This window comes from Plectropomus leopardus, chromosome 12 (assembly GCF_026936395.1).
Source record: "Plectropomus leopardus strain MGB_pleo_1.0 chromosome 12, ASM2693639v1, whole genome shotgun sequence".
Lineage (NCBI taxonomy): Eukaryota > Metazoa > Chordata > Actinopteri > Perciformes > Serranidae > Plectropomus > Plectropomus leopardus.
The window spans coordinates 22,657,668-22,683,086 of NC_142187.1; the positions used below are offsets into that span (position 1 = coordinate 22,657,668).

The following is a 25,419-nucleotide window of genomic DNA, read 5'->3' on the forward strand; positions in this document are numbered from 1 at the left end:
TAGATGGCACTAGAGGGCACATAAATTCCATGTCATCTTGGTGTACATCATATATGATTGTGACCCTGACCTTTGACCACAAAAATCTAACCGGTTTATTGTTAAGTCCCACTGAATGTTTGTGCCGAATTTTAAGAAAGTCCTTTAAGGTGTTTAAGGTGTCACAAGAATAAGATGAGGTCACAGTGACCTTGACCTTTGACCACCAAAATAAAATCAGTTCATCCTGGAGCTAAGTAGATGTTTGTCCTAAATTTGAAGAAATTCCCCCAAGGCATTCTTAAGATATTGCGTTTATGGCCGGACATACGTACGGATGGACAACCTGACAACATATTGCCTTTAGTCTCGGCTATCATCGGTGAGGAGGCATAAAAATCACAGTAAATCACATAAAACCAAGGACGTTCAATCTACATTAAGCTTTTATTTAGCAACAATAGAAATTGTTTTGATACCCAAACAAGTGATAACAGAAATACTAAAACCTATAGCAGCTATCCACAACATGACAAGAATATTCAGTGCTTGGTTGTGGAGGAGGTAAGGCTTGCATAGTTATAGTGATGCACATGCAATAATTGTAATTTCAGGCATATAGCTCATTGTACTCAACTATGGCAAGACTTTTTACACACACAAATCTGTAAGTGCAGAGCCAGTTTTCTTGATTCAGTACAGTTGGAAAAAGTGCTACGATGTCCACAGAGTCAGGCAGACATATGTGCAATGCTGTTAGATTTTAAACACATCTATTCATTACGTAGTTCAGGGTTTAATAGTATTTTATACATTTATTTTTATATCAAAAGTTTTAATGTTTTGGTACTGGCCTCAATTCTTGCCTGACATGGTTACATTATCCTTGCCATCATCTTTGCAGAGAAACATCTAGACAGTTTTACAACTGATTAGTCAAATTTGGACTCCGCAAGCAAGCAGATTTTAAACATTTAAACAGTAATTATATGCATCACACATTTTACTACAAAGGGGAGACAAGGGGAAATGTTCCCACATGCTCTCTTTGACCACTTAACACTGCATTATACAGTCCATCCAGGATTTTTCAATGTTGCACTTGCTATAATTGAAGCAAAATCAACCAATTCTTGTGATTTCTACGTGGCCTTACAATTGTGTCCAATCGCCGCAACTTTTCGGCAAAGTTGACCAATAATTGTAATTTCCTGTGAGATCAACCAATCACATAGGGTCCCCGTGCAATGTCTGCAAACACACTTGTTTCTAGTGCTGAGGAACATGTAGACACATGCTAATATCACATTTTCCAACAAAAATTATCGCAAAAGACTATGCAAGGCAATTCCCTGATGTTCTGTACGACATTGATTCTACTTGTGCATGGATACTATAAATTATAAGCATGCATGGACTAGTAGAATCAGTGTCAGAGATGAATTTATAATCAATCAGCTCAGGATGCATCATGCATGTTGTAGCTGTTTGTCGCTGTGTTGCATTGTATGTCTCTGCACTGAGGGAGTAAAATGTTTTCACCCCTGCAGGAATTATGGGGAAAATACCAACAACAAAACCAAGGTTGACTTTTAAACACTCCATCTAAATATGTATATAAATATTTCTAAAATACATTCTAGTTTTTCCAAGACATGCCTATACCATACTTTAATGGTCAAGAACCACGAAAAATAAGCAAAAGAGTTTTTGTGCTTCATTGTTCACACACACCTATTAAAGACTATATGCTTCTGGGTTCATTCAGTGCTTTGCTGCCTTCTGACTTATTCAAAACATTTCTTCACTACCTGCTGGTCCGTACCAACTCCGTGACATTGTTGCATGTGCTAGGGAGCCCTCGGACAAACCCTAATACAGCAGATAAAGTCCAAAAGGTGGTAAAAGCAGATCTCCATGTATATTTGTGTTTTTACTTATTAGTAGATGTCAGGCAGGTGAGTGTAGTTCCTGTCCCAGTAGCCTTTCAAGTAGAGCCAGTCCTGAGCTTTGTTGTGAGGGTTGGGTCCTTGCTGAAACCACCTGCAGAGTTAACAATGGAAAGATCTTATTAATATGAGTGCAGTACTTTGGGATAACAAAGATATAAAAGAATCACAGACAAAACACACAAAAAGGCACAACATTAATTCATGGCAAAAATGTTGCTAGTCTTGTTCAAACTAAGGCCTAATCCCAATCCCAATCCTGTTGACATTTTGAGCATTTTATGCACAATTCCCCAATTCTCCATTTCTGCATACCTTTCATGAAGAAATTAATAGTGTCGAGGTGTAAAAACAAAGGGTTACAAGGGGTAGACTGGAAGCGTTTAACAAATAATGGTAAACAAGGTGAGTGGCACATGGGCTTTCAGCCTGGGATGTTACATTTACACAGAAAACAACTTTAAAATTAAAGACCTAAAATGGTCTATAAAAAAATGAAATATGAGAATTGCAAGCATGGGCTAAATAACAAAATTAGTGCTTCAATCAATGATTTTGCTTAATAATGCTGTTTTGACGAAAGTGAATAAAATTATTATTTGATTTTGATTTGATTTGGAAATTCATTTCAAACATGTAAAAAAAGAAAAATGATCATACAAACAAGAGGAAACAGAAAAGTAATATTCACAGGCAAGGAAAAGCAGAAAGCAAAAGAAATTTTCAAACACTTGATGACTTGGTTTACATATTCAAAAAAGAGTGAGAAGAAGTACAAATTTATTTAATCCCAACCCTTCTCCATAGATTATTCAACCAGCTTCCTTACTGATCCAAACCTGTAATGCAATTAATTTTCCTAAACTGCTCTTAATGTATTTACCTTTCATCTTTGTTATACAAAATATATAAAGCCATTACTGATATAATATCTATAAAAAATATTAATTAATTATTTACATATTTACATCAATCAAACATGCAAATTCATTACTTACACATTCATCTTAATCATATTGACCAGTTGTTATGTGGCAATTACCTCTCACCCACTCTGTAAGGCAAGAACCTGGTGGATGTTCAAATCAAGGATCAACTCCTTACAGAACCTTATCATTGGAAAAAGGTAAAATAAATAAAAATCCCAAACCCACAATTGGGCCAAATGTAAAATTTATGGCATCTTCAGGGTAACCTGATAGGTTGCCACTAAGTGTTGGCCCACTCCTATGGGTCCAGAACACACTGGGTACGGGTTATGCTGAAGATGTGGGCCTGTCTCAGGCCATACCCTTGACTGACATCGACAGGGACACATCCATGGCGATAGAGGCTGAGCAGCTGGAAAAGTGGGCTACATCCAATAACATGCTGTTAAATGGAAAAAAATCTGTGGAGCTGAGAATCCTTTTCGCCAGAAACCCACCCCAACCTGCCCCTCTCTTCTTGGGAGGACAGGAAGTCCCCTTTGTAACCACTACCAAATATCTGGGTTTCCACCTGGACTCTGATCTCAGCAGCAGCACCCACATAGAGGAGGCAGTGAGAAAAGCATCAAAACACCTGCACTTCCTGACTGTCCAAGCCAGACATGACCTACCCTGTGGGGACCTTGTTACCATCTACACCACCTTGGTCAGGCCATGTCTGGAGTATGGGAGTGTCCTCCTGGTAGGATGCAACAAGAAGCAGGGAGCACAGCTGGAAAGGGTCCAAATAAGGGCCCTCAAAATGATCTCCAGGGGCCAGTTCCCCCAGCCACAACTCCCTCCAGAGCAGGAAAGAATAGGCTGCCATTCAGCTCATCAAAGATATGACTGACACACAACACCCTCTCCATAACCTACTTCAACAAAAAAGAGCTGAGAAAATCCATCGGGTGCTGCGAAACAGAAACACCTACACTGAACTCCGGGCCAGAACCAGCAGAGTAAGGACAGCAACCCTCTGCACTGCAATAAGACTTCAACTATTCACGATAATATGGACAGTACAATATATACCCATGCCATTGTTTTTTTATAGTTTTTTTTTGTGTGTGTGTGCTTGTGTAACTTGTGTGTGTGCGCATGTGTGTGTGAGCATTAATTTCTCCTTTTTTCATATGATGCACTTTGTAAATTCTGCTTTTATTTAATTTTTAACTGTGAGCATGAATAAATAAACTCAAACTCAACATCATATATAACATTTTGAACCTTTGCCTACATTTATCAGGTCACCTCAGTTAAGTCCCTGAGGGTTCAAGGTTCAAAGTCTTAGGGGGACATTGGGATTAGGTGTAAATGTCCAGTATCAAACAACAGTGTCTTGACAAATGCATTCAATGACACACAGTTGTAATTGTGCATTTTGTCCTGAGGAGGGTGGTGTAGTGCAGCACTTCACACCAGAGGACACAACAAGAAGTAAGCAAGCTCTGAATCAAACCTTGGGCCAAGTGCAGCATTCCTTTTCATTTACAAGAAGGGAGATGACATAGTCGGTTACACAAGAGAACAGGGAGGCATTTAGTTAAACAAATCAGCAATGTGGCACTAACAATACATCGCTACACAGCTACTAACCTTGTTTTCCATTCATCGCTTGTTTTGCTGCGATTTTTCCGCGCCATTCTCTGTTTCTCCTCAAGTCTCTTCTTCTCTGCACTTGCCAAATCTAGGAAAGACATGGATACAGGAACTTGAATAACACCAGCAGTGGTGTCTAAGCATGGTATCTAAGGTGGTGTGACATAATGGAGACTAAAATTCAGGTCATACACAGTACCTATGTCACCATTCTCCATGGCGCGAATGTCAGGTCTGAGGCGACTGTCTGTTGGGGGAATAACTCCCTCCATGCTCTTCTCATGCTCATTTAGGTGCATGGCGAATGTGGAGAATGCATAGAACTGACAAAAAGAGAATTAAATTAACAAAAAAATTAATTGTCATAGAGGACTAGAAGCAAAGTAGTAACAAAATACCTCATCTTAAAGGAGCTATTTGTAATTTCTAGCTATCCTGTCCAACGGAATGGGGCGGATTTCACCCTTTAAATGTTGGCCTACTACTGTGACCATACAAGCGCAGTTAACAGTCATTATTCATAAAGGCAGCTCATGACTGACAGAAGTGCAAGAATACAGCTGGTCAAAATTAGGCTGCCATCTTAGGATCTTCACGTGTGGTGTTTGCATAATTTACTTTGTAGCTTATTTTTAGCTCTGTTTTAGCAACAGTAAAAAGAAAACAGTCAAAACGCGCCATTTGGAAAGTTTATCGTGATCTGTAAGTCTACAGTTTATGTTATTATTAGTTACACTAAAAATATGTTTTTGGTAAATAGCCAACATTAGATGTTACTTACTAGTCTGAAAGAAATGTTGCGAGTTCTGCATCAAACTATATCTTCTTACTCCCCAAGAGCTGTCTCCAGCGTTGAAAAGTCACACCAATATTTATTCTAGTTTTGCAGCTTGTGACGGAGATAACGGTAATTTTCCCGGAGCTTCTGCCATTGTTGTTTTTTTTACACACTAGCTAATTCTGTAGCTGTGTTCAAAACCGTTCCCTATCATGGATATAGTGCACTACATAGTGTGTCCGCCATGTCAGCGGTTTTGTGTCATGTAATTTGTTTTTTATTCACTGATAATGTTTTTGTTGTTGTTGTCTTTAATCGCAGTATTTTTCATTTGTTTTTTTAATGCCTCATCTGTATATGAGTGATTATGTTATGATCATGTGGCAGCATAAAAAAACTCGGCGTTCAACACAAGTAGATAGTAACAGCACCAAAATGAGATCTGCTTTTAAGGGACTGCCAGTAGGTCCGGACTATGGGGCAGGATAGGTGTGACGTTTGCATGGCATGTTATGCGTGCTACCCACTGCAGGAGATTTAAAAGGCAGCTAGCAGCTACCTTTAAAGAGGAATAATAGCAAACAAAAATAACGCTAAAGTTTGGGAGCTCCTTACCCTGCGAGCAGAGAGCGAGTTCAGTTGCCATATAACAGGGATGGTAAATGATTGTCATTGCCAAGGATTATGCCATTGTTATTATTTAGAAAGGGCTGCAAGTGCACATTATATGTTATAAATCACACTGCTGGCAGATGTGTTAATTTTCAAACTTTTTGCTTGAGTGATGCTGTATAAAATCACACACTGGAGTGGCATGAAGCCACCATTGTTTAGTTCTGTGTAATACTGCAAAGGCAGCATAAAGAAAGGACTTCATAGCAGCCCTTATTCTTTATTATTCTTCTTCCACCCCCGTTGTCCTCTCATACCTTGGCTGAGTTGTCTGGTCGTGGCGTTATCTTCCAGATGAGCTCACTACCTGGGATGACCTGCACTGTCTCAGCATCAGGTGGAGGCATCTCCTCTGGCTCCTCATCCACACTGCTCTGGGGCCACAGAGATACACAAACAGAGGTTAAATCTGAACTAAAGGGAGGCAGGACACAGGTGACTTTGAAAGCAGCAAAATATAATACCTGTTTATTGCCCTTTTTTTCATCTGAATTCTTCTTGTCACTTTTTTTGTGGGCATCGAAGGCAGCAGGGTCTACTGTGTAAAGGCATTCAGTCCATTTGCCATATATTGCACACAGTTTTTTTTTGCTGCAAACATACATACATACAAGAACAACTGTTAATAAAACACAGCTTTTAAAAGCCTTTGGTATTTGATCTATAATCAGAATGCATAGAGAAAATAAGGCATGTGGCAAACCAATCGGTTATTCCATAGCCATTACATTACGCAATCAACATACACTTCAAAATGATTAGGTAAAGAAAGAAACTTGTTTATTTCCCCTTCAAACATCAGATGAGTAATAAAAAAAATGGTAATAAAATGAAAAAGATACCTTTTATCAAGGATGTATCCTTCCACTTTATGTAGCTCTTTTCCAAAGAGGCCACAGGGCTTGAACGTCATGCTGCATCTCTCTCCGGTCCTGCCACAGAATGACAGACTCTTTACTAATTCTCTTTCACTATTCTCCTTCTGCGAGCTGAGCCTTTCAAACATTAATTATCCTGCTCTTCTATTCTAATGGCAACTGTCCCAGTTCTGCTCCCATGATCAATAAACTGAATCTCAAAGTAGATCAACACCCCACTGCAGAGCACGGAAAGATAGAAATTCACGCACCCAAGTCTCTGTGCATGCAAATTAACCAGGCGAGAATGCATTTGCAGACAAACAGACACAGAGTAGAAACAAAGAGAAGGCAATTTCTGTTACTTGTGATTGATCACTTCCACGCTGCCGTACTGTTCAATCCAAAGCTGACCAACAATGATGTTGTGGACACAGCAGGTGGGGTTTGTCCAGGTGTAGGCTTCATTATACCTGCAGAGGCAAAGGAGAATAAAGGTAAACACAAAGGAAGACACATCTTCAAAAGGAAATCAAATCAGACTTGCAAAGAAGTTTAGAGTATGCACTTACTTGGGCAGCTCCAGCGTCATGACTCCTTTGGGCTCAGCTTCTATGCTCTTTCCCCAAAACTTGAGTTTGGGGTAGATGGAGCCATGGAAGACAAAATCCTCATTGAGGCCCTCAGCATGAAAGGCACTGACCGGAGGGTGATGGCTTACTTGCTCTGACACCCACCTAAATCCTGAATCATCTCTGATGGAAAACAGGGACATGTTTGGTACTGCATTATGGGATAAACCTTCAATAAATGTAAAATGTTATGTGTTTAAGTGTGTTCATAAAACACATTTGTGCATTAGAAGGTACTGTCAGTACACTGGTTTACCTGATGAGCTCATAGGTCTCCCCCAGCAGTGGGTTGAAGGGTTTCCCGGTCCTCTCCCACTGAGATGCTACAGCTGACACAGCAAATGCTGCAACACACTACAGAGCATCGACTCATTATAACCAAATTATGGACAACTAATTCAAAATTAGATAATGACAGAGTCCCATTATAGCATGCTGCTGTTTTATGCAAAGAGACAATGACAGCACAAAATTAAACACAGGTATTCAGTATTTAATGAAAGGCTGGAAAGTAACTATAGAATTATTTGACTTAAATCAAATAAATAACAGGACACTGAATGAGAAGTAACAAATGACATATCACTACTAGATTTATTGTTCTTTTTAATTCAAGAAAGTAAACTTGGACGTTGTTGTACCTTCATCCTCTCAACGGAGTCTGTTGTGGCATTGGCCTGCTGGATAAGGTAGGTGTGCTCCATGTATTCTGTTAACCGCTGGAGGAAACTCAGAGGCTCATTAAATATCACAGGCATGGCAATCTTTGACAACTCCTGAAAAAGATGTTGGAGAAGATGCAAGAAACTGTGAAAACAAAGACATTTGGGGGATAGACTTTTTACATTTCTACTCTATGATTCACGTTTCTTAGGCACAGCTCTAAAATCTAATACAACAGAGCTAAATCCCATCTTTGTGGGAAATATTAACAAGTATAAATAATGACATGTTTCGCTACAGTTTAATTCCCATAAAATGGGGAGCAGAGTGCGATGTGATTCTACTTGTTTCCTTTAAAACAGAAGGCTAAGGAGAGACTAGAGCTAGCTGCACTAATGGTGCAAACACAGCAACAGTACTGACGGAGCTAACAGTGCTAATGGGGGTTAGTGAAGGGTGCAAGTTTTTTTTTCATCCTCACCCTTACCATCTCACTCTTTTTGCCTAAACCTTAGGAATCCAACCATAAAAGACTATGAGTACAATTTACATTCATGTCCATGAAAACATGGATGCTTTACACACATCCTCCCCCTGACCGCACCGAAGATCCATATAATCAGCACATTTTCAATGTGGACACCCAAGATCAGTGTTGTCAATTCAGTATCCAACCAAATGTCTCTCCAGTGTCAGTGATAGTATAAATTGTTATAAAAAAGTAAAGTCATAGTATAAAGTATGTCATAAAAACCTATTCAAAAGTCAAAGTATCTTATGTCATGAAAAAGTCTCAAGAATAAGATAGAAAAGGTAACAGTAACCCTGACCTTTGGTCTATGACCACCAAAATTTTATCAGTTCATCCTTCAGTCCAAATAGATGTTTGTGCCAAATTTGAAGAAATTCCCTCAAGGCGATGTATTATTGCTTTTGCATTCTGTTCTTGTATCTCTATAAGTTCTATTCATGTTAGTGTTTTTCATTATTTTGTTTTCTCTATTTTGCTTCTGTATGTTTTATGTTTTCCACAGGAAAGTTTAACCAACAGCTGGCAGCCATTTTGAAAAATGGTCAACATAAACCCCGCCAGATCCCGCTACTGCATGGCCCTTTGAACCACTACAGGTACTGGCAACGGTGAATTCGAACCCACAATTCTCGGCCAATCATGACCGTTCTTTGGATCCTCCACTTCTTTTGGTGCATTTAACCTTTTCAATCGGCTGTTGACTTCAAAGTTGAACCAGTCCATTGGCACCTTATTGCCACAGTGAATTTCACCACGCCACTGAGCACCCTTTGCACTAGGACCTTTATCTCTGGGTGCATTCAACCTAATGGATTTATGTATACTGGTGTAATCATTCTCAACTGTCACAGCTCAATTTAATGTATTTTTCCATCTTTTCCAACATTCATGCTGACATGCAAAAACATATGTAATGCGGTGGTTTACAACATATGAAAAAAGGTGTAGTGAAAAAAGACATTATAATAATTAACATTATTATAATCCAACAAATACACGAATGCACTCTTCAAAGCAACTTATGCATATCTCATGTGTGACTGTATATCTATGTCTGCCTACTGAACTGTGTAAGCGTGAATCATTAGCCACACTTAATTGGGGAATAAAACATTAATAGACATTATTAAATGTAATTAAATCCAGGCAGGGGCTGAGTGAGGACTGAGATCCCTAAGGACTCCAAGACACTGATATTAATGACTATATTCCTAAAACCTAAGTTGAGGAGGAAGTACAAAAACTAATTTATAAAAATTAACTAACTTTAAGTCTTCAACAAACCCACCATATTGCATGTCAACTTTCATTTTCCCCAAATGATTACTCAAGGCACAATAAATAAAGAACGAATCTGTCTGAGAATAGTCTCATCTCACCATGCCAATGCATTTTTTCAGGATACTCCAGATGCTGACATCATTCCTGGAGAACATGGGAGCCGGTAAAGATGTTCTGTGGGGCAGCAGTATAAGGTGAGGGGGAAACAATGAGAGAGAATTACAATAATAAAAATTATTTCCATTAGCACCCAAATAAATGCAAAAATATCCACTGGCATGTATACACATTTTAAACTTTCTCAAAGGTGAAATCATTTGATTGTTTGTTTTGCGTCAGGTCTGCAATTTATAGCGGATAAACACTGATGCCTGAGGGCACGTCATCTGGTCTCCTTAACACTTAAACTGATTTACCTCTCCAATATGGCACTGAGCACAAATCCAGTACCTACAAGTATTGGAAAAACCACACATTAAAACAATTATTGTCTACTGCATGCCAAGGGCTTATACCATTTAAAAGCTGCAGAATAGAAAACATAGCATGAATCACCATTTGGGAACAAAGTCATCTGACACCTTTGAGTTAATGAGCCTTTAGTTTGTTGGGTGAAGCCTCATGCAATACCCATGAATGGATGTTCGACCATGTTGGTGTTTGTGTGTGTTGGTTTTCAAGACTGGTAATAAGATGCACTCTTTAAATTAGTAATTTTGCATATGAAGCTTGACTCAAAAACCCTTCTCATTGAGTTATGACTGGACTGTCTTTTGTCTTCAGTTTTACACAGGCAGATACTTTCCTACTCCCTCTCAAACTCTACCTTTGCTGCTTGACTAAACCTAGTCTGTTTTATGACTGAGTTCACCTTACAACCTTGCTAACAACTGTAGTTTGTGGACTTTGACAGGTATGCCTGCTGAAGGCAGATGGTGTCCTTGTTTAAATTTGAGTACTGAAGCAACTACACAAATAAAAGCCATTACTTCAGCTAAATAAACAGAGAGGCAGGGGGTGGGGGTGTTGCTCCATCTGTAGGATGAGCAGCGCAGTGATGCATGGCATGCTATACTTATGGCCTAGTTCCACAAGCCTGAGCCCCAAAATTTAGTTTTACAAGGAGGATATCTTTCATTGGACTGAAACTTTATAATGAGATAAGAGCCTGGCAATATATTGATTTCATAACAATATCGTAATATGAGATTAGATATCATCTTAGATTTCAGCTATCATTAGCATTGTGTTTTAAAGGCTGCATTGCACTAATGTGATGTAATTTTCTGAACTTTCCAGACTGTTGTAGCTGTTCTATTTTTTTTACCTTAACAACTTAGTCATTTTATCCACATTACTACTGAATATTTTGAAAAAAAAATCCATTTTGTAGATATTTTTAAAAGCACCAACAGTCAACCATGAAATACTGTTACAATATTAATATTAAGATATTTGTCAAAAATGTATCTATTACTGTACTTGTACATGTCTAAAGATTCATGGCACGTGTAGTTGTTAAGCACAAAATCCATATTTACCAACAAAGTTTATCCACTTAGATGGGAATATGGACAGAAATCCTCAATTTCATGTTTCAGTTTTTCTAAAATATAAACTGCGTTATCCAGCAGTCTTAAAATCATTATTATTGCAAACATAAAAATATGACATCTACACTGCTGGAGAATTGCGGTATTAAAGGGCTAGTATATACGTTTTAGTGGCATCAAGTGGTGAGGTTGCAGAACTGACGTTACTCCCTGTGCCAAGCATGTAGGAGAGTCAGTGTCAGTGTTTGTCAGTGTTTGTCTGTTCTGGGCTACTGTAGAGTCAGTGTTTGTCTGTTCTGGGCTACTGTAGAGCAACACGGCAGACTCTGCGAAAGAGGACCTGCTCTGTATGTAGATATAAATGGCTCATTCTAAGTTAACTAAAACAAAGCAATTCCTATTTTCAGGTGAATATTCACTAATGAAAATATAGTTCTTAATATTACACACCATTTCAACTATTAGATACCTCTAAATCCTACATACTGGACCTTTAAGTCAAAGATTCTCTCTTTTTTTTTTTTTAGAGAGAATTTATGGTGAGGTGCCATGATATAAATGTAAAGAGTGAGAGAAATGTTAACTACACCTAGGCCTATCTACAGGCACCCAGGCATATATGCATCTTTGAATGACAGGAGTAATTCCAAATAAACAAAAACCCCATAAATCTTTAATGCACAACACACACACACAAGCCTACACATACGCACACAGAGCTAGCCAGCCAGCCAGTCCCCTTTCCTCCAACTCCTGCTTTGAGCCAGCACATGCTGAATTATTCATGGATCACTTGTTGGATTAAGGAAGAGAGGCCAAGCCAGAATCAGCATCCACGGAAATGAAAGAGATTGTCAGATGTTCACTGAAAAAAACCCAACAACTCACGACCACAGAGCGCTATGCTGATTATTCGCTTGAGAGTTGGATCTGTCAGGAAAAACAAAACAGGCTATTCTCTGTGGATTGGGTGCTCAAACAAAAACACCTGACTACAGAAACAGACCGGCATGGAAAGATGGTATCCCATTACACCAACTCTACCTTTTACTGGCCTATCTTATTGCCAACTGAGGTCTGCAACCTGTCACCAGGCAAGCATACTAAAATGTCACGTGCACAATGTTTATTTTAAATGCTCAGCTATGACAAGTAAAATATTACTGAATCCTGCCAGCTGTGATAATTTTGATAAGCGAAGCGTTGCACATAATAAACAGTGAACAGGCTGTCTAATGAACACTCAGCATGGCTGATGTTACATTTCCACTCGTCCTTTTTCCATCGTTTGCGCCAACAAACAAGCATGACATCATAACTGGAGCATGTCCCACCTGTGCTTCTTGACTCCATTGTGCTGGGTGGGTTGGTTGCCATGGTTACCTTCCCCCGACATTCCGGTAGGCCCCCTGAGTGCGCTGGGATGGCGAAGGCTGCTGAGAAAGGGGGTGTCTCTCCCCTCGTCCTCTTCACAGGAGTGACTGGCCACAGACAGGAAGCCGCTCACCGAGAGCTCCGACTCCGACTCTGTGGGATGATGAGAGGGGGCAGATGCCAGGTCATGCCAAACACTCGTACAGGAACATACAGGTTAAAGTGACCTGCTCACAAAGCTGCAGCCGGAACTTTCCGCAAATAAGCACTTGTGCTCCAGTTCCTCTCTAACTTCCCCCTCCCTGCTGCCTGCCTAACCCCACCTGAGGATTGTGTTCCAATGAGAGGCCACACAGAGGCTTCATTTCCTCCAACATTGTTTGCTCTGTGCTTGCTGGATGCTACTCCTCCCCCGTCAATGACATTACAGGTACTGTCCATACTCTACACAAAGAGAGGTGGAGAATAGTGTGTGTACAGTATGATGGAGGACTTTATATGCTAGACTGAGTTATTAGAGCTTATTGTGAGTACTTGCATACAGAAAAACGCACTGTGTATAGAGTTTAAGGTGGCAGCAAATTCAACACAGCTTCATAAGTAAAGGTGTTACATATCATATAATTCAACATAATAATGGTATCATTTTAATATCAGAAAAAGTTATGTGGCGATAATGGAAATATCTCGACTTGCTGGTGTTATGAGATACTGTTAGGCACAGCAACAACAAGCATAGATGAAATCAAATTGCTACAGTCTCCATGGTGGAGGAGTTGACTTCCAAAAAGGGGATGGACTTGAGTACTATGGAATCAGTGGCATTGTTAGGCCTGGGAGTCCCAAATGTTTTATGAACAGCCAAATGAATTAGTAATATAACTGAAGGCAAACTGTGACGTATAAAAATATAACACTTTTTTTGTTGCAGATATATGTTCTTGAAATTAATGAAAAAATATATTTTTCATTATTTACATTAGTTACATCATCAAGAGTATCATTATTGCAATAATACCCTAAAATATCCTGGTATAAAGTTAAGGCCATATGGCCAACCCCTATTCATAAGCATCCTCTATACAAACAAAAGCACATGACTGGGTTTAACACACCCGCCTCAGCATGTGAAAACTCTCATGTATATGCTGCGCACAGTTAAGAGCCTATGGGCAGAGTGTCTCTGGCTAGTAGATATCTCAGAGCTATCTCTGAATTATGCAGTGATTCCTGAGAAAGATTGGCCCATAGTGCACTACCATGTTGTAGAAGGAAGTCTTGTGTAAATAATCATCATGGCGAGGGTTTTGTGTATACAAAGAAGCAAACTTTGTACAGTTCAGTTTACCACTGTAAACTGTACTGTACTGTACATCGTTAACACACAGAGCAGAAAACACTGTCAAATAAACTCTTTTAACTACTGATGAATTGAAGCTGTCAGGGCATCAGGCTAGTCACTATCTAATTACCCTTCAGCATAAGAGAAGAGGACATTGGCATCAATGTCTGGACAATCTCTGAGATAGACAGAGTGCCAAAGGAATGTCATTGGGCATGCACGCATGCGCGCACGCACATGCAGCGCATGCACACGCACGCACACACACACACACACACACACACACACACACACACACACACACACACACACACACACACACACACACACACACACACACACACACAGTAATGCTGTATTGTTTAAGTATGCTTAATATACTCAAAGTGAAGTGACAATTGAAAACTGTGAAGCAGTTAGATACAATAACAACATGCACCGCTGGAAGTATGTAAATACAGGATACGATTCTTATAAAGATGCCCTGTGTCGCTTTCTTGTAAACAAAGTTACGTTCACATCCAGTGTTACTTGCAATTAATTTTTTATCCCTAAGGCCTGGGAAACCTGATAAATGTCTTTCTCATATGAAATTAACAACACTATTTTTAAATTGAGAATCGTTTGCATTCATGTTTGCAAGCTTTAAATCTTCTTCACTGCTTCTTTGTGCTTCACTACCACACTGCCAAAAACTGTCAAACAGCAGAATAGTGTAAAACCAACAGCAGGAATGTGCGTTGTTGTTGCCTGCACGCTCCTACACATGGATGACGCAAACAGGCTCCATGAACAGCGCATTTAAAGGGTAAACTTATGTACTTTGCAAATTGGACCTTATGTTTCCACGTTTTGTTTCTAAGTGACTGATGGAGACCATAATTTCCAAAATTGGTCCAGTACTAAGAGAGAGCACTGCAGCTAGCAGTAACGTTATGGGCAATTGTGCACCCTCAATTTACATCCGCTAAAAGTGCTTGTTTTTGTCACTGACAGGGTCAGATTGTTATTATGAGTGTCTGAAAACAATATGGCAATGATCTCTTCAGAGATAGACCTTTCAGTTTAAGAGCAGGAGTCCTTTCTGTTGCACCAGAAAAGGCCAGACACACCATTGCCAAACTCAGCAGACTTTGTTCATATAAACAGCAATTTTATCATTGTAACACATACTTCATTCAAAAACAACATAAAAAATAAAATAAAACCAACAAAAAACATTGTGGTTGTCTTTTTATTGTTCCAACAATTACCAACTCCAGCTTGGCTGAAATAAACCCAGCTAAATGTGAATATATGCTGACACAATATACACTAAAATTACTGTTTATTTAAATTGAGTGTGATGGTTTTGCCTATAGCACCCCACGGCTGTTCCTGGTTAAACAAAAAACATATTGCTCTTTCAAAAAAAGGTCTGTCTCTGTAGTGATTTTATTCAGTAAAGTCAGAAACTTATCATAATGATATGAACATGTCAGCTGCAAAACCAAGCACTTTTAGTGAATGTTAATAGACAATGCACAAATGCACCAAGAGGTTACACAGCTCCTGTTTTGCCACTGACAGCTGCAGCAGTGTCGCTCAGTATTATTTTAACTGCAACATTAGTGAAAGCAGGGACTTGCCCAGGAAGAAAATGCTTCAGATAATTCCCAATTAGTCCTAATTTGTCTAATTACAACCTGGCCAAGACAGTGTATGAAAACATGTATTGCACTATTCTTGTGTAACCCCTGTAGTATCAACTTCTTGATTACTTCACTAATCCTCCACCTAGAGCATGCTGACCTGATACAGCATCATAGAAGTCATCTCCAGTGAGGGTACTGAGGCTAGACGACCTGCTTCTCCCACACAGGGACTGCTTGAGTTCGTGGTGTTCTGTTGCCAAAGTCTGCAGAGCCTCTGTAAGAGCTTTGTTCTTCTCCACCTCCTGCTCTAACTTCAAGCTCCACACCTGCAAACACAGGACAATAAGACGTGTAAAACATACAGCAGAGACAAGGTTTAATTAATGAAGACAGTTTTCTCATGTATACTGAGATTGACCATAAAGACAGAATGGAAAATCTAGCAAATCTGAGATTTACTGATGGTTTGACTGATATGAGGGTAATGATCTGCTTCTGTAGCTGCCACAGCGAGTGTGTCTTTGTGGTTCTGATGGCAGGTCATTGTTCTAACCCTGCCCACATATCTGGTTTCCTCCAGTCGGAACCAAATACCCCAGTCTCTGGCAGCTCTGTAGCCTGGGATTGAGTGTCTCTTCAGGGCAACCTGAGCCAGGCCACTGTGGGACAGGCAAGATCAGTGTTTCCTATTGTCTGATGCTGCTTTTGTGTATCCTTTATTAACTTAAGACAAGAAAGAAAACTTACCAAAAATCCTGAAATTCTGTCGAAAATGTCATACAATAAGATAATGGCTATAACAGCACATTGAAACAGCAAATTAAAAATTTAACAGGACATTTTTATGAATTTAATTCATTCCCTAGTACGATAAACAGACATGAAAGGATTTATAAAGCAAAGCAAGTGCACTGAGGATAAAAATGCTGCTCATAAAAATGGAGCATAGCCTCCACAAGTAAAAAAAAAAAACCCCTCCAGAGTCACCTTGAGGAAGGCGGCGGAGAGAAACAGGAGCTTGTAAATCAAACTGTAAATCTGAGACTGCAAAGCAGGACCAGCGTCTTCTATTGAAGAAGAAAAGTTCATCCTCATCATTTACACAGCCTGAAGTATTTTCAGTTGTGTGCACAGTTGTGCACAAAGAAACACCTCACTGACACCTGCTGATGTGCTCAGGGTGGGTTATAATTCTTGCCTGTGTGTCATGAATTTCCTTTTCAGATATGTGGCCATAACCATTATGGGAACAATATTTTAGTGATCACCATGGAGATTTAATGCAATCAACAAGGTCAAAAAGATAATTTCAGGTAAATTCTTCTATGAGATGCTCATGATCTGTGATTTTGACACCAATTTTTAAAAGCATAAGATATAAAAAAATTATTATACAGTAAAGAGATAATGACCCCAAGAGACTGTCAGCAGCTCCAACATTATTCAGGGAACATAAACTGCTTCCAACTCTTGTGCAGTGGAGATCAACCACGCATGATGGATGAGGCACTGAGAAACATTGAGTGACATAGTCACCACTTCGCTGATTGTTTTCTCTCTGATCAGCAAACTTCAAGGATGCTGATCAAGCCTTTGGTAATGAATATTGATCGATTTCAATCCACGTATAATCGATCGGAGCACCCTAATACCAGCAAAAGGTTTATTATGTAAATACATTACCGAAATACATAATGTAAATTTGATTTTCTTTTGTGCCCAAGACTTTGACTCAGCAAAACGCCATAATACATACAGTGCAGAAAGGCGAGAATGACTCATGTGCAACAATATGCAGATCGTAAATCTGCAACACAGTGCAATAAAACACCTTAGGTCAGAACATTTCAAGCTAAATTAAGTTTATCAAAGCTGAAGCATTCATGAGCTTACTACACATCACCCTATGTCTACAAATACACACATCTGATGTAACCAAAACCTCACAAAAAGATGTCCATGAGCACTTTGTATAGACCTTGTATACTTGAATCTACAGACTGACTTCACATAGACATGTTAACTGTGATAGAAGCTCATTAAAAGGTTAACTAAAACAAAACTAAATGCTAAAGTAGGTGGAAAAAACTCAGTTAATTAAAGGTCCAGTGTGTAGGATTTAGTGGTATCTTGCAGTGAGCTTGCAGAACTAAAACTTCTAGCGTGTGCAAACCACGTAGGAGAACGGCGGTAGCAGACGCAAAATGCTAATGGCCCGAGTTAGAGCCAGGGTTTGGTTTGTCCATTCTGTGTTACTGTAGATAGCCGACTCCATGGAAGAGGAACTGCTCTGTACATCGATATAAACATGTTATTCTAAGGTAATGAAAACAAAAGGGGCCAAATGCATAAGCGATGCGTAAGCATAAACACAAAAGGAGGGATGTGTGGTGAGAATGTGCACACCTCAAGCATTCTGCAGGACAGACGTACACAAGGTTTTAGCTGAAATAGCTGCAGTGGATATAAGGACGAGATTGTATACAAGTTGAGAGATGGGTTTTTAGGCTGTATTCCAATTTCACCGCTTGTATTATTAGGCTATTTTTGCAGCTTACAAAGTGTTCTATACTAAGACTGAAACTTGTAAAAACAACTACAACAACTCTGACTCATAAGCAGCTTCTTTCACACAAGTTCCAACAGCTGTCTGGCAAATACAGTCAAAGACAAACATTACACCTTCACTGGTGGCATCACACTAGCTATGCTGTATATTTAACCCCTGTACAGTAGGTAATGCACTGTGTGGACAGAAATACAGTATCTGTTTAGATGTTCAGATTCTATTTAGTGATGTTTAATTTCAACTGAGAAACCCTCCGACTAAAAGATCTGTCCTTCAATACTAAACTAGAGGAACTCTAAGAAAATGAATTGGCAAGTTAATGCTAAGAAAAACATCCATCTAGTGAAATGCAGCATTATCCTAATGTTCTAAAATGTTTGTGTAAATCCACCAGTTTGCCAAAAAGAATATGAATATGCTTCCAATCAGCAACAGCAAAAACACATCGTGACTCTGGATAATGAGACCAACTACACATATCAAATGTGTGCCAAAAAGAATGTCCTTGCATGTCCCCAATTAATTCAAGCCTCTTTTCAAATATATGGGGTAAAGTAAAAGAGCTCGCTCTTTAGGAGGCTGTTATTACCTGTCCCAGGGACTTGGCTTGAGAGCCCATCCAGGAATGAAACACTTTGTTGTGTAACTATCCCAGCCAGCTCTTTCACTCTCTCAGCATCCTCTCGCCTGAGCACAAACGGCGCTATTTTAAGCCCTGCTGAGGCTGTGTACAGTAGCTGTTGCTGAAGCCTGGGAGGGAAGCTTCTCCTTGGCCAACAACCCAAAGGGTAGTGCTTTTACTTTGTTCTGAAATTTGCTTTCTCTGCTAAGGGGGAAGCAAATCTCAGAGGCAAACTCATTATAGCTCTATATAGTGCTGCACTCTGCAATAACTGTATTTGTTTATCAAACTGCACATGACTATATGATGGCTGGGAGCTAAGGAACTAAAAATGATTTTATTCAGTTATGAGGGGTGTACCTGTGCAGCAAAACAATGCAGTTACCAATTAAAGATAATTGGACAATTCACTTCTTCCTGTTTTTCAGATCTCGTATGTTTAGAAAAAGAAGGAAATCAGTGCAGGAACCAACCAAGTGGCAACCTCCGGGGCTGAAAAATGAAGCCAAAAAAAAAAAAACTGCCAAAAACTGCCAAAAACTGCAATTTTTGAATGGCCACTTGAGGCTTGCTCTGGAAGCCAGTCAGTCCCCATAGACCCCCATGTTAAAAATGCCTTTAGATCAACTTTCCAGAGGAAATAAACATGTTTACACCCTGGTAAATAAATCGTTTTGTTCTCTATGGCTAATTTCAACATTTATGGCAACTGTATGAGTGATGAATTTTTATATAACTCACCCATTTACATTTAATTAAGGCTTAAAGTTATGCATAATTAAAGGCAGGGCCACTTGAGTGACAGACTGCATTCTACAGCCCTGTTATAACAGAGATTGCCCTAAAGGGCTGCTACAAAGTTCCTTCTTTACGTCTCTTTTGTATTTTCACACAGAACCAAAAAATGGCAGAATCATGACCTACCTGTGTGTACTTTCAGGTAGCATGCCGTGACGTTTAACAGTACAGCATCCGCTGCTAATGTGACATATAATATAACAATAAAAATGGCATAACATGGAAAAAACAATCATCTACTGTCTCTTTTATATGACAGCTAAATCTCATCCTCTGCTCACGGTGCAAGGAACTCGGGGTGGCTAATCTGGCCTAAAAGCACATCACAATATTTCAGGGTATTTTTGCAATAATGATATTCTTGACGATATGACAAAAATACTGCAAATATTTCATTATTAATTTCAAGAACATGCAGTTGTAACAAATAAGTGTTATAACTGGATATTTCAACATAAATGTAGTTTGCCTTCAAATATTAAGTAAAAAAAAATCTCTTTTTTTATTTTGTAAAAAACAAAAGTAACTTGATTCTGTTTCTGTATCAAATATAACTATACAACACAATATAATCAAAATGCAATAAAAAAAAATTACACATCTAAATGACTGCAATTTCGCATTCACCCACACTTGGTGTTGTCATATGTAACAGTATAAGGCCATTACGTCAACAAGTTGAAATACTGCCATCATCAAAATATGAATAATTCTTGTTATATAAAAAATACTGGTATTAGTATGGGCAATATGATATGGCACAAATCTACATAATAAAGATGCCCAGAAAATCATAGTTTTCCCCAATTAGCAGACATTTACGGCTGCAGTTCTTCTTCTTTGAGTTAGCCACTAACTGCTATAGCTGCTTTTTAAATCTCCAGAGGGGAACACGCCATCAAAACGTCACACCTGTCCCGTCAATGATACCCTCCTTTTTAAAAGGACCTCGATTCGGTGCTGTTACTACCTACGATGCTGACTCAAAGGCGAGAAAACTCTGTGCCCCTCTTCCGCGATCATGCCTTTGATTATATAGAACAGTGAGGCGGCATAACGCCGGGATATTCCCGCCTTGAAGAGGCGTTGTAAAAGGGAAATAAGTCAGAGTCACACCGAGCCCTTGCTCAACCATGGCTAAACTATCACATCCAAATATGATCACTTCTGCCCCCCCCCCCCAAAACTGATGGTGACCACCAAAATGGCAAAGTCAAGCCTTCCAAATGGGAGTCTAAAAACCAATGGACTAACGTCATGGGAGCTGTGTCCATTATTTTATACAGAGTAATGGATCAAGACAAAGATTGAGCTGCCCCAGTAGGGTCTCTCCTGGGTGAGAGATGGCAGTCAGTGGGTCAGTTACCTATGTGGTGATGTTTGAAGCAAAGGTCAAATGGTACTTTGTGCTCTCGAGTCCCCAGGGGTTTGAAGGACAATCTGCTTTCTTACAGACTGTAGACACAAAGTGATGAATGACTGCAGAGAAAAAAGGAAACTCTGCTGCCACTCTCTTACCGTCAGAGTGATCCAAACTGACATAGAGGTTTATCTGGAGTCACCACTAAGTGGTTTCATGCTGTAAACCCCCATTTGTTTTCTTGACAGGTGTGGAAGCCTGAGAAACACCAAGAAAGGTTGCGCTAATAAATCTGTGCTGTGTGTGTGAGAGATGGCTGCACAAATCTTGCCACTTTAAACGCTGTGTAGTCACCAACCCTACATGTGCTGTATAAATATGGCACTCTCACTAGCATACTTTGTTTCCACAGCTGCTGCTGAAATGGGTCAGAGCGCATATTCACTGCTGAAGGGTAACACTGCAATTGGTATAAATCATGCTTCTCTATTTCACATCTGCCCTGAGTACAACAGCACGTGATAACTGCGTGTTCTGTGCTGTAGACAATGAAAGCGTAAGTGGCAGCAACAGAGGCATCTGTGGCAAGACAATGGGAATGTAAGATTAGAGTTAATACTGCCTAATACAGCCAATCTCAGCAGTGTAGAGAATATAATCCGGTTAGTGCATGTAGTAGAACCAGCTTAGCATGAGACCAGTGACATGCTTGTTAAGACATTTCCTTCTTACTATATTATCTGGTTGTCAGAAATTAATTTAGTGTCTATTGTTGTGACACATGCAATGCTTCCTGGGTGATGAGGCTGCATTAAATGTTCTCAGCCTCCCTGTGATAACAGCGTAGGGTTATTCCTTGTGACAGGACAGCCAATTGCCAATTGCCAATTCATACTGAGATTGAAATGCATACATGCTGCATGTGGGCTTTGTTGTGCAACTTCATGTCCAGCTGACTTAGAAAGAAGTGTTTTATTGTATCTGAAGGGACATTAATTATTAAAACGTCTCCTTATTATATAAAACCACATGCGCACAAAAACACATGTAGACACAGGAGTGCTTAATTGCCATATAATTATAATCTTAATTCCTGCTTTGTTTGTGGTTTACAGTAAGAGAGTGGTAGTGCATACCATACTATGCTATGAAACTGCAACGATTAATCCATTAATCAATTAGTTGTCCACTTTCATTTGAATTTATTTTAGAGGGAAAAGTTCTCTGAAATTCTTAAATGTGAATATTTGCTGTCTTTACTCCACTATGACAGCTAACTGAATATCTTTGGGTTGTGGAAAAAATAAGACCTTTGAGGATGTCTGCTTGGGCTTTAGGAAGGACTGACATTTTACAGACCAAACAACTAATTGATTAATCAAGAAAAATCATCACCATACGCCCCTTTTACACAAAGTGTTCAAGGTACAAATATTGTTCCATTATGCCGCCACGATGTTCTGTGTATAAGGAATGTTTGAGGAATGGAGGAACAGAGTTGTCTAACCTTAAAGCAACCACGGGAGGAAGTACCAGCACAAAAACAGTATCTGCATAAACAGGACACCTGGCAGGACAGGACCACGGGCTGGACGAGTGTGACGTTTTGACAGTGCATTATGTGTGCGACCCACCACGAGAAATTTAAAAAGCATCTAGCAGCAGTTAGTAGCTAACTCAAAGAAGAAGAGCAGTGGCTGTAAATGTCTGCAAATTGGAAAAAAGAGGTGCGGGTGTTCCTTACCTGGCAAGCAGAGAACACCAGCAGCCATATAACAGGGATAGTACATGATTGTCAATGCCATGTTAATACCATTTTGAATGTTAATAAGATGATGTTGATGTGTGTGTTATATGTCACATAAGAGGCCAATGCTTTTGTGTTAAAGTCATGCCTCTTTTGTTTCCACAATGCCGGCATGCTCTCTTAATTCACACACAGGAGTGGGATGATGCTGCCGTCGTTTGGTTCTGTGTAAAAATGCAAATGAGGCCTAGAGAAGGGACTTTGTAGCAGTCCTATGACACCATCTATGTAAAAAGGGCTATAATCAACAGATTAATTGACAATCAAAATAATCATTAATTTCAGCCCACCATACTATAACCAGTAATTAGTAAAAACAGTGTCAGCATTTCTGTATTTTTTTTTTTTTTGGTTTTGGTTTTGGTTTTTTTTTTTAACAGAGTCAATTTCAGATTAACTGGTAATGGATAAAAAAGTAAGAACTCAAGAATTCATGATCTCACAGTTCTCAATTTAGGTGCCACTATAGTAAAACACAAGATAACAACTGCTGCTTTAAAATGGTTAAATCCACAATGCTTACATTAAAGCCTGTCTTTAAGTACCACCATTTCAAATGAGTCATCAATGTAATGTAATCTATTGCTCTCAATGCTCTTACATTGACAAAATTCATCACATTATGAGATGATCAGTAAAAAGATGAATAAGCAGTCATGTCAAACAAGCTCAATTTCACACCCTGAATTCAGATAATTAAATCCATAAGAATGACCTCCACATATTGATGTACAGGTTTATCCTTTGCCAAAGCTTCAAGCCATCAAATTAATAACATACTAAAAACATCAGACTGAATCCAATTGATGCCAAACTTCAAACACTTTACGCTACAGTAAATCATCAGGGACCAGCCCACTGCAAACACAGCCAATTGTTTAATTGGAAATAAAATACGCTGAGATACAAGAAGAGAACAAATGTTTTGTTTGTACCTGTGCAGATACTGGATGAGCGTGCCGTCACTGTCTCCTCTTTTTCCTGTGCTCGGATGCTCTGGCATGTGAAAGTGTGCCTGCAAGCATGTGTTTTCACTGTGTGAGAGTGAATGCATGCATCTCCAGCTGAGCCCGTGAATCTGCACGCGCTTCAGTTCCCTCACTCAATGCACAGCCTCTCCCTAGAGCGTGAGTGTGTGGATCCAAGTCCAAGGGTGTCTGTGTGTGTCTGCACTGATCTGCGAGCTGAATGCAGACCTAAGCATAAAAGCGGATCTCGCCTGTGTCCTTCCGACAGACGTGCCAGTGATTACCACACTGTTCTATTGCTCCCCCCAGCCCAAGGACAAAGCACAGCCACTGGGACAGGTGGACAGGGACATACACAAACTTCAAATCTGATTGGCATGAGGGAGCTAACGTAAAGGGGAGGGGCTTGAGGATTTTGTAATCATTCAATAAAATGCATTCAGCCAATAGGAACACAGCTCATGGGTGAGGGTATGGGAATTACTGAAAAAGATTTATACATGCTCAGTGGGCTGCAGATAATCTAATGAGAAAACAAGATTCCAGAATGATTAAATCAAGTGCAAGATTGCAGATTACTAGATTAGATTTCATTTAAATGTGAAATTCCCACAGCACAAGGACAACACTGTTTTGAAATCATACCATTAAAATAATATAGTACATATCAGAAACCTTTACACAGTTTTTATGATTCTGGCTGCACTAAATTATTTGTCAAGATTGGTATGATAGTGGACTATAAAGCAACTTCATTGTTTATGAGCATATATGCTGATACCGGCTCAATTAAGATAATGAAGATATTTCCCTACCTCGTCCTGTTTTGACAGCAGTTCAAGGCACAGATGGAGAGCAGCACAGGTTTCACTGGAGAGCTCACTGGTCTCTTTGGCTTTCAGTAAAAGAGGTGCAGCCAAAGCTTTCGAAAAATACAAAAATTATATTTTCAGTGCAGATGTATACATTGAGCTACAACTAACAGTTATTCTTCATGTTGATTTACCTGTTACGCCTGGTATTAACATGAGTTTTAGTGATTAGATCACAAGTGGACATGCATTGCCAGCTGACCACTTGTGTTAAGATGTTGTTACTGCCTACATCACTTACACTAGAAGGGCCCCATGGAGTTATTATACCCACAATAGCGCTGTCAGCAGAAACAGCAGGCGGTTACACACCACTTTGTCCAACTTGTTGTAAAATGAAAGTTATAGAACGCTGTTGAGCTCTCAACAAAACAACAACCATGTCTACATTGATGACGTAGTCCTCGTCGGAGAAGCATCAAGACACATTTGCATTTACTCGACAAAAGACACGCAAACAAAAGCATCCCATCGCACTTCAGGGCCAAAAAGATGCATAACGAACACAAGAGCGTGTGCCTCTAGTGTGCCATAAAACATACCGGTGAGCAGCCCTTTCTAAAGAATAACCATGGCATGACCTGATAATATCAAGCATTTATTTGTC

General features: G+C 39.5%; 1 protein-coding gene across 2 annotated transcripts in view; it reads right to left on the reverse strand.

Annotated features, from left to right (window-relative positions):
- Positions 1-412: 412 nt before the first annotated feature.
- LOC121951385 (oxysterol-binding protein-related protein 1-like) overlaps positions 413-25,419 on the reverse strand; it is a 34,919-nt gene continuing 9,912 nt past the window's right edge. For both annotated transcript variants that reach the window (XM_088085542.1, XM_042497685.2), the window contains exons 15-28: positions 24,756-24,862; positions 15,974-16,142; positions 12,801-12,993; positions 10,012-10,087; positions 8,079-8,213; positions 7,694-7,791; positions 7,378-7,560; positions 7,171-7,278; positions 6,791-6,880; positions 6,413-6,539; positions 6,206-6,322; positions 4,698-4,821; positions 4,496-4,586; positions 413-2,022 (exon numbers count right to left, since the gene is read on the reverse strand). In XM_088085542.1, the coding sequence (XP_087941668.1) occupies positions 1,920-2,022; positions 4,496-4,586; positions 4,698-4,821; positions 6,206-6,322; positions 6,413-6,539; positions 6,791-6,880; positions 7,171-7,278; positions 7,378-7,560; positions 7,694-7,791; positions 8,079-8,213; positions 10,012-10,087; positions 12,801-12,993; positions 15,974-16,142; positions 24,756-24,862 (1,721 nt within the window). In that variant the 3' untranslated portion in view covers positions 413-1,919. The remainder of the gene's footprint in view (positions 2,023-4,495; positions 4,587-4,697; positions 4,822-6,205; positions 6,323-6,412; positions 6,540-6,790; positions 6,881-7,170; positions 7,279-7,377; positions 7,561-7,693; positions 7,792-8,078; positions 8,214-10,011; positions 10,088-12,800; positions 12,994-15,973; positions 16,143-24,755; positions 24,863-25,419) is intronic.